The sequence below is a fragment of the Pocillopora verrucosa genome, chromosome 3 (assembly GCF_036669915.1).
Source record: "Pocillopora verrucosa isolate sample1 chromosome 3, ASM3666991v2, whole genome shotgun sequence".
Taxonomy (NCBI): Eukaryota; Metazoa; Cnidaria; class Anthozoa; order Scleractinia; family Pocilloporidae; genus Pocillopora; species Pocillopora verrucosa.
This window is the reverse complement of record NC_089314.1, coordinates 31,681,031-31,691,266: the sequence shown is the minus strand read 5'-3', so window position 1 is coordinate 31,691,266 and position 10,236 is coordinate 31,681,031. Positions and strand designations below refer to the sequence as shown.

General features: G+C 39.0%; 3 protein-coding genes across 3 annotated transcripts; 2 read left to right on the top strand and 1 right to left on the bottom strand.

Moving 5' to 3' along the window:
• The first annotated feature begins 2,264 nt into the window (after positions 1 to 2,264).
• Positions 2,265 to 5,258, top strand: LOC136279950 (uncharacterized). The gene has a single exon (XM_066164475.1). It carries the CDS (start codon positions 2,291 to 2,293, stop codon positions 5,213 to 5,215), a length of 2,925 nt encoding a protein of 974 aa, XP_066020572.1. The 5' UTR covers positions 2,265 to 2,290; the 3' UTR covers positions 5,216 to 5,258.
• A 285-nt stretch (positions 5,259 to 5,543) lies between these two features.
• LOC131792200 (uncharacterized) lies at positions 5,544 to 7,209 on the bottom strand. The gene has a single exon (XM_066164476.1). The coding sequence runs from the start codon at positions 7,156 to 7,158 to the stop codon at positions 5,626 to 5,628; it is 1,533 nt and encodes a 510-aa protein (XP_066020573.1). The 5' UTR covers positions 7,159 to 7,209; the 3' UTR covers positions 5,544 to 5,625.
• Positions 7,210 to 7,219: 10 nt separating this feature from the next.
• On the top strand, positions 7,220 to 10,006 carry LOC131774614 (hatching enzyme-like). Its single transcript, XM_066163656.1, has 4 exons — positions 7,220 to 7,225; positions 7,439 to 7,809; positions 8,797 to 9,107; positions 9,975 to 10,006. The coding sequence occupies exons 1-4, from the start codon at positions 7,220 to 7,222 to the stop codon at positions 10,004 to 10,006; spliced, it is 720 nt and encodes a 239-aa protein (XP_066019753.1).
• The last annotated feature ends 230 nt before the right edge of the window (positions 10,007 to 10,236 follow it).

Here is a 10,236-nt window from a genome sequence, read left to right as displayed (position 1 = left end):
AAAAAAAAACAATAGAGCGCGAAATTGGAAAAGGGTTGTTTCCAAACTGCTCGCAAAAACTGTACTCAGTCTGTCCATACTGTGAGATTTTATAGTCATGAAAAAGAAATCAAATCGTTTTTGTAGTCAATGCTGTACTTTTAAGACAATCCGATACAAATCTTCGTCGCAATTACATTTGGAGTAAGCTTCATGCCTCGCGTCAGCCAAATAATGAGGCTCAGTTGCCCAAAGGAAATTTCTGTCGGGCTGAGATTCATATGCACTCGAAGTAAAAGAGTTTGACGATTTTTCTGCACAACCTCACAACCCCGACCCTAACTTTTAACCTCGTATTTTATTTTTTAGCTCCAGATATAGAAAACGTCGTGCTGAGTATTTACTATTTTGTTGCAGATTTGATGCTGATGAAAGAGAAGATACTTTGATTGTTTTATGTGATTCAAGTGAAAGGTTTAATAAAGGGGAAAAGAAAATTGCAAACTCAGTTGTTGCTCTTTCAATTGAGTCAATGGGTGCGCTAGGGTTTAGCTTATTGTGCTTGAATAAAAAAAAACTGGCGGGTAGATCTATTGATAACGTGAGTTTACCAGCTTTATTTGTTATTTGACTAGTTCCTTGTAATATTTGCTCTTGAGCAGAGAGGTAGGCAACGAATCTTGTCTACTTCAACTCGGTACAGCTATGTCCACTCTTAAAATCAATGGGTTCAACATTAAGGCATCAAGCTCAAATGGAAGCAAAACAATAGATTATGATCAATATTTTCCCTTATCCTTGATGGGAGTTCAGTTCGTGCACTTTATTTGCAAAATTTTCTATCCCTTCTCAATATCTAGCTCGCCACTTACCTCGCACATGTTATCCACTGAACACGATGGTTAATTAAATTGGCTTTTTTATTTCTTTGCAAAAGAGATGCAATTATACTTAGTTGATCATGACTTTGAAATTATCTCCTTTTATACTGTCGGTAAAACGGGCACTCCGACTTTTTCAGACGAATAATTTCAGCAAAACCATAAAGGTGGCTCCTGATTTTGACTATTTCTAGTTCTGTAGATGAACCAAAATAAAGAGAAATGGTAAATACAGTCTAAAGCATGGAATATTTCCATGTGTCTTTGATCTCTTTGTCTTCCTTGTTCAAGTTGACAAGTGTAACTTGTATTCTCACCTTAGAACACTTGCCGCAGTTGGTAGATGAAGTTGATAAACAAAAAACTCGTGCCGATAACTTAAAAGCAAATATTGACAAACAAAAAGCCTACATGACTTTCTAACAATTCTGTACAGTGTTTAAGGATTATTGGATATAATTGAATTCACGCGAGAAAGTAGAATAAAATGAACATTTTTGGGGGGGTTCTGATTCTTTTGAAGTTTTTAAATCGTCACATTATAAAAACCTTTTTGCCAATCCTGTTGTGTTTCCCATTCAAAATTTACACACTTTATGTGATAAAAATAAAACCGCTGTCGAGGCTGAATTCGCTGAATAAAAAAACGGATACACTTAAATTTACATTGATTCTTTCACCTTTTAAATGTCACAATTGTCAAGCTATTTCACACACACTAAAGCTTGCGTTGTAAAAGTTTACCGTCTTTCTTTTCCTTTAAACAACTGTTGAGTGAAATTTAATCAGGTTTTGCAGCTTTTCAGCAGAATTGTTATAAAAGAAAGAAACAACCTCTGCTTCTACGCCCAAATCAAATCGGTTTAGACTTTTTTCGGTTTGTTTGAACTCAACATGCTGTGTTCCCTGTTGTTAGTCGCTGTCGTTATTTCTCAGACACTCGTCTTTGCTGAAGAGGATGACTCAACCATGGCTTTGGTGAGTTATACTTTCCTTTCTTGGGCCTCCATGAGAACTACTCTACGCTACCTTGTCATCTGAACTACACAGTCAAAGCATATACGATATTAAGCCCAAAGCAACCTGTTTTGAAAAAAAAAAACAACAACAACATTTAATTATAACCTACTAGAACTGCAATAGTGATATGAAAAAGGTACGAGACAAAATTCTCCCATCGAGAAAACGGAAATAAAAATTGTCAAAAGCCAAAACAGAGCTTATCTCCGCCGTAAAATAATTAACAACACTTTGTAAAATACTGACTGGTTAAGGATGGAGAAAACTGGTGCAAAATTTCGCTGGCTGCTATTCTTGGTTTTCACGTGACGTCACAGCATATGCAAATTAGGCGTCCGCCATATTGGTGTCGCAAAAGCTTATTAGCATATGTCAAAATGCAGTGTTTTGGTGCATGATTCTTTAAAAGTATGTCGCGTGATTTGGACAAAATTTCTGAAAACATCAAAAAGGAAGAAAAAAAGGAAGATATTTGCAATATACCTTTAAGCGACTATGTTAAAAGACTAGAGCCACATGTTAAACAAAGGTATTTAGAAAAAATATCACTCGTGGGGATCGATCCCGCTACATTGATCGACGCAAAGTTAGATCCTCAATGTTTACCACCCATAGAAGCTACAGATCTCCTGTGCTATTTGGTTATCGATACGAGTTATTACACAAAGAAACAGTTCAAAGCTTTCAAAAGCTTGGAGGCCTACAATCAGATGGTGTCGGGTTTTATTTCCAGTGTTGAAGGCAAAGTCATAGGTGAAAAATTCGTGGTGATCGGAAAGGTGAGACATTCTCAACGAATGAATGAGCGACCATTTGCAGTTTGGATTATTACTAATAAGGAGGGAACCGTGTTATCAGCCCACTGCCTTGGTTGTAAAGCTGGACTAGCTGAGACTTGCTCACATATTGCAAGTATTTTATTTCATATCGAAGCTTCAACGAGAATTAATGAAACGCTGGCATGTACGCAAGTAAAGTGCACGTGGTTGTTACCGACATATGTGAGTGAGGTTCCTTATGCAAGGGTCAAAGATATCAACTTCAAGTCGGCGAAAAAGTTGAAAGATAACTTAGATGCCTGTATTGAGGGACTATCAGCAAACTCTCCACCTTCCTTATCAGCACCTTGCACTACAAAGAAAGCTAAGTTCTCGACAGAACGGGTTACATCTGGAGGAACTGAGCTTAAACATTTGCTTGCCAAAATAAATGAGTGCAAGTTCAAACCTGTTGCCTTAAGCTTGATTGAACCCTATTCTGAACAGTTTATCATGAAAAGTAGAAGTATCCCAACCATTTCTGACCTTTTTGATCCATGTAATTTTGACTTGTCATATCCAGAACTCCTAGAAAAGTGTGAAAATATTGATCTGACTATTTCAGAATCACAGGTAGAATTAATTGAGCAAGACACCAGGGAACAGGCTAAAGGAAATGCATTTTTCAGGCACAGAGCTGGGCGCATTGGTGCATCTCTGAGTTGGGCAGTAGCTCATACTAACCCTGCTATGCCATCACAATCCTTAATTAAGTCCATCTCATATCCTGATCTGTTCAAAGTTACTACTAAAGCAATCAGTCATGGCCGTAAGAATGAGAGTGCTGCAGTGAATGCTTATACCAAGACTATGCTAGAGACTCACAGAGATCTGAAAGTTGAACAATGTGGTATGATAGTGGATAAACAGCACCCCTGGATAAATGCTACTCCAGATTTTTTGGTATCATGTTCATGCTGTGGGAATGGTTGTGGAGAAGTCAAATGCCCTTACAACATTGAAAACTGTGACCTTGAAAGTTATGTGGAAAAGAAGAATTCATGTCTTGAAAACGTCAATGGAAAGGTACAGCTCAAGAGAAATCACCAGTACTTTTTTCAAGTACAGCAACAGTTGTTTATCACAGACTCTCAGTATTGTGACTTTGTTGTGTGCTCTTTTGACAATAACAATCAAACAAGGTTTTTCTTGGAGAGAATTTACAAGGACATTTCACACTGGGAATCAGTTCTTCCAAAACTCACCAAAGTGTGGAGATCTTGTATCCTACCTGAAATCTTAGGAAGATGGTACACCAGGAAGCATGAAATTGCTGCACCTGTACCAGCAGGTGATATAAAGCCTGTTTGCTACTGCAGAAAACCCAAACCAGAAGAAAGCACAGTGCCTTGTCAAAACCCCAAGTGCCCATTCATTGAGTTTCACCTCTCATGTTTAGGGATATCTGATCCCTTACCCAAAGTATGGTACTGTCCAAGCTGCCAGTTACTTCCAGAATGTAAGAAAGCCAAGAGAGTTACTAAGATCAAGCCTGATTATCAAAAGAACCCTGATTTCGATGAAGCAATGAAATTACAGTCCATTTGTGTTTGCAAAGCTAAACCTGTTGTAGGGGAAAAGCTGCTGAAATGTCATAGTCAATGTCAGAGTGGGAAATTTTTCCATCTGAAATGTCTAAACTACAAGAAGATGCCCAATAACAGCAAGCTATATTGGGTCTGCAAAAATTGCAAAGTGAAGAAAAAACCTGCAGACAAGTCTTCATTAACTATCCCTACCACATGTTCTTCTTATACCACCAGTACTACATGTACTGTCAATAATCCATCAGCTTCAGTTGTGTCTGGAACTGAATATGAAAGTGACGAGGACATAGAAATACCCTGTGTGACTGAAAGCAGAACAGCTTCTGAATCTTTTGAAGATCTACATGAAAATGAGTCAAATAAATACTGTACTGGAGATGAATATGAAAGTGATGAGGACTTAGAAATAATCTGTGTGACTAAAGGTGTAGCTAACAGAATTGCATCTTTTGGAGATCTAGATGAGCATGACTATGACATAATCTCATCTCCTGATGGCTGGTTGGATTGCAAAATAATACAGGCAGCACAAATATGCATCAAGAAAGTAAATCCTCTCATTGAGGGTTTTCAAAGACCAACTCTTGGAAGAGTAAGGAACTTTGACATAATGACCAGTGACTTTGTTCAAATCTTACATACGGGTAATTCACATTGGGTGTGCATTAGTTCTATTGGTTGCACATCAGGATGTGTTAATTTGTACGACAGTCTGTACAATGACATTATTGATGATGAAGTTGAGCAGCAAGTTAAAGATCTGCTACCAGATAACTTTGTTGGCATTGAAGCTGTACCAGTGCAGCAACAAATGAATGGCAGTGACTGTGGCGTTTTTGCTGTAGCATTTGCAACATGCCTTGTGTTTGAACTCAACCCTTCAGATTTTATGTTTGACATCCCAAGAATGAGACCACATTTACTTGAATGTTTGAGAGCTGGTGAAATCAAAGTTTTTCCACATTTTTGAATACATTTTACACTAAAAATGTTGTTTTGTTGTTTCATGCTAATCTCAAGAGTAGCAGTCATTAAAAAAAAAATCCAAGAAGAATAATGAACTCAAGCTATTTTAAGCAGCTGTGCTCAATAAACAGTCCTTACTGCCCCCTGCAAACATAATTTATATTTTAATTCATATAATTTTTGTAAATATTTATATACACAGCACAAATAAAATGTTGTCATTGTTGTCGATCCTTCTTGTAATGGAAGTATATTTTTTTAAATTATTAATGTTACACAGTGCTCATTCCCAGTCACTTGCTCTCTTTTCATAGGGTTATAATATTTCTTAAATTATACACAGATTCTCCACCCCATCATATCATTTCATTAGCTACAATATATGACTATAATAGTACTGTATGAAGTATGGAGCTAATCAAATGGTACAATGGGTGGACACAGGTTTACAAGAGCTGAACATACTTTAATAATTCTGTCAATAATTGGTACTTCATCCTGTCCATTGTCATTGTTCAAGAAATCAGTGGGAAGAGTGCTTTGAAGAATAGTATACTTGCGACGCAGCAAACCAATCACCCTCTCAACATGTATCCGTACACTTGCTAGAGCTCTTGTTTTTTCCACATCAATAGGATCCAGCTGTTCCCTCCCTTTCGTGTAGGCTGGTATCACAAGTCTTGCCTGTTTGACAGCAACACTTTCTGTGATTGTGAAACCCCGGTCTGCCATAACCATGTCACCTGGCAAAAGTTTTTCAAGAATGCCACAGTTTTCTGTCAAGAACTTATCAGAGGTACGTCCTCCCCATGCCTCTGACACAAAGGAAATAGCTCCTTGGGGAGAAATACCAATCAGTACTTTGATAGTATTGTGATGCTTGTAGGATGAAAATGTCTGAGCTCGAGCTAACAAGTTTGTAGGCTTATCAATAAAAATCTCAAAACAGTCAATAACAACAGTGACTTTGGTTCCAAAGGCTTGTTGGAAACAAAGAGGCATTGTCTTCCATAGCTGGTGTCTTTCAGGCCAGTAAATAAGTGGGGACAAATGCTGATCCATCACTGGTAACCATGATGAAAATATTCTTGATATTGTTGTCACAGATACTTGAAAACGATAGGCTAAGTCTTGATAAGGCATATTCAGTCTCAGTTTCATCAACACGATAATCATTTCCTGGAAAAGGCTAAGTTTTTGGGTTCTTCGTTTGATGTGGGGTGACACAAAGTCAAGGACGGTCATTAAGATATCCATTGAAGGCAGTCCAGAATAAAAGCGAACTTTTTCATCAGAATCAAAAAAATCTCGATCAATTGGCTTATAGGATTCTTTGAAAAGGTATTCAAACTCTTCGGTTTGAGTCATAGCTTCAGATACATCAACTTGGGTTTGAGTTGAACTGTCAACGAGAGTTGAGCAAGTGTGGTCTTGAAATGCGCAATCGTGATCAAAAATATCCTCAGAAGAATCAATTTCCTTGGAAGATCCTTCTTTAGGATCACTGAAATCCACATCACGGACGGGAAGGCCACTGACATCGATTTTCTTTCGTTTCTCAGCTGCCTCGCGTTCTTGACGCTCGAGTGATCTTTTCCGGCGTTCCTTCGCTCGTTTAGCTCTTGCCTCTTTAATGTCGTGGTTTTCCTGTTGATATTTTGTCTTCCCGAGATTCAAAGTAGGAACCCAGTCGACGTTGTACTTATCCCAGGGTTTTGCAGATTGCCCTGACACGAAATGTCGTCCACAGACTCTTTCATTACTGAGGACATCCTTCGAAGTGATGTCGTCGCGGCTAATGGCGGCGATCCATCTTTCTCTTCGTTCTCTGCTCAGCTCTTCTGCTTTTTCTCCTTGGTTAGTGACTACAACTGGAATCCTATAAAACCCTATACCTTTCGTCTTTCCACTATTATGAAAACAATCAACCATAATACAATGAACCATGATGAAGAATATTTCTAAAGCTTTGATAACACGCGAAATGTTTGAATAATACGACACCAATATGGCGGCGTAGCAACCGTTGTCAAGGTATAGGTCACGTGGGTGAAAACCAAGAATTGCTTAAAAGTAATTTAGCCGAAAAGAACAATAACTTAAATAGATTCAGCGAAGCCTAAAAGCGGAGCCCATGCTGGCCTTTATATCAACCCCGTGCAAATTAGAGCGAAAGAAGAAACATTTTTTGTTGTGAATCTCATTTATCGTGATTATTTCCTGGCAGAAATTTCTGAGCCAGTACCACTACATTTCTCCGACAAGATCAGGAAACCATGACGTGGAAACTGCCATTCGCCGGTTTCAGGAGTTTACTGGTCTCTCTGTGACTGGAGAGCTGAACGAACAAACCATCGCTCAAATGAAAAAACCTCGTTGTGGAATGGCGGACGTGGACGAGGAGGGACGTGTTAAGAGGTACAAGACTGGTTCAAAATGGAGCAAGAAGGACCTGACTTATTTTGTAGAATATGGCGCGGACTTACCGCAAGATCTTCAAGACAAAATATTCGCCAAAGCATTAAAGTTCTGGTCCGACGTATCAGGGTTGTCTTTCTCTCAAGCCTCTAGTGCAAGCAGCGCCGATATTAAAATCAGGTGAGCACAATGTGCAACTTTGTTCGTTCAGCCTTTTAGAATGCTCGATGATAGACATGCGTTTTCCGTACATCACGGGAAAAGAAAAAAAACAACCTGTATTTACATTATTTGAAAAAATGCTTAGAATCTGAGTTACCACAGACCTCTTAGTGAAAGGCAGTTAGTGTTGTAAAGCATCTGATTTTTTAACCCGTATATTTTGGGTTTCCACGTTGTTTTTAAATTCATTTTCACTACAGGAACTGGTCAATGTTAATCGCCTGTGAGGGAGGGAGTAGGGGTGGAGGATTATTGGAAGGATCACATGGTTTTCAGGGGGGAACGGAGAGGAGATCAGTCGTCGCCGACAGAGTACAGTCGAACCTGTATTAAGCGGCACCGTAATAAGCGGTCTTCCTGCATTAAGCGGTCAGTTGTCAAAGTTCCAAATTTGTTTCCCCTTGATCACTGCAATTTTCACCTCTGTCAAGCAGTCACCTCTACTAAGCGGTCGCAGTCACCATTTATTAAATCCCAATGGCATGTTTTCATTGTCCTCCACCTGTATTGAACGGTCAATGAAGGCGGAAACACTCAAGCATAAACCAACAATAATCTTTCAAGAAATTAAGAATCCATTTTTCTCTCCCAAAATCAAAGTAAGTAGTATCTTTGAGCAAGATTCTGAACATTAAGTGGTCAGTCCTGGCATAAAGTAACGTCGTGTATCGTTTTTAAAATACCCATTACTTGTGGAACCCAAAAGTCACCAAGTCATTCCCCGCGGGTGACCGCTTTATACAGGTTCGACTGTGCAAAGGGGGACCATAGAAATTGACTGCCAGTGAAGGTTGGATGATAAGAATGTTGCAAAAGTCCTCCAACCTCTTAAGGTGACAAATGATGAGCAGACTCTTATACTGATCCTCATAGGTTGGCTAAGTTTTCCTTGTCAGACAACTATGACAACTTTTCCAACTTCTCTCTTTCTTGCCCTTTTTTCAGCTTTGGAAGTAAGACTCATGGTGGCAACTCCGAAAGAACATGTTATTATCCCTTTGACGGCCGAGGTGGAGTACTTGCGCATGCTTTCTTTCCATCAAATGGCCGCGCCCATTTTGACGAGGACGAGAATTTCACTGACGGTACCAGTCAAGGTACAAACCTTCTGTGGGTCGCTGTACACGAGTTTGGTCACTCACTGGGAATCCACCACTCAGATGTGAGAAATGCTGTCATGTATCCCTATTACACTGGATATGTTCCAAATATGAAACTACAAAAGGATGACATCGACGCCATTCAATTCCTTTACGGTAAGAAGTACACTGAACAGTAAGAGTGTTTTATGTGCTTCTCTGGTCACCAATCGCCAGTAGGATATTACTAATTACACAAGTCCATACAAAGTTAGAGTTGTCCAATACCACGACTTGATACTCTATTCACGAGTCGTACGTTTCGTTTCCATGGTTTCCTTAATGAATATTCATGGTCGACGAATCGTACGACTCGTACGAATCGACGCACCACCATCAGGGCTCAGTGGTGTGAGGTGAAAAACTGTTAGTCTCCTTAGTAAGGGGTACGGGTCGAACGACTCGTGAATACATTACACGACTCGTGAATATATTAGACGACTCGTGAATACTTTTGACGACTTGTATCAAGCCGTAGTATTGGACATACTTGTACAAAGTACATTAAAAATAAAAATATCCGTCCTCTGAGGTTCTTCTTAAAGGTTAATATTTACACGCACATGAGGGAGACATCAGATCTGATTCCACCACGAAGATTCGAACCACAGATGTTCGGCTTTAACAATGTGATGCTCAAGCGCTGAGCCACTGTGGATTGCACCACGAAATCCCTAGGATCCTTGTTTCAAATCCTCACAGGTTCAACTCATGTTTTCTTTGTCATGTGAATTTGACCGGCAGGATTAAAGTTTGCAGTTTACTGGATCTGTCACAGTTACACTTAATTCGTAACAATATATTTTAAGCACACGGCAATATACTTCGGTGTGCTTCTTCTGTTCATATTGTAGAGATCAACTGCTTGCATCAGAAATTGGAGTACCTATAAATAAAAACTGTTCCTAAAATACTCGAGGTATTCTGACCTTTAGTTGATACATTTATTTGTTGTAATTATTGGTTTAAATGATTTTCTTGCAGGTAAACCTGCAAACGGAGGATCACGTAAGTAAAATAGTTTACAACCTAACATCAGCAGGCGAGTTCTCAATTCTATTCTCCATGCATCAAATTCCTAAAATACCGAGATGGAGAATTTGTTTAACAAGCAAGAGCTTCTTTAGTAGTTGATCATTTCCTTTTTTCTCCTTACCTTAATGTGTGATTCAGGGGGGATGTTGTAAGGAGAAGTTAGATGCTAGTCACTCTTGGGGGTTAAAGAATTAAAATACTTAAGATGCAA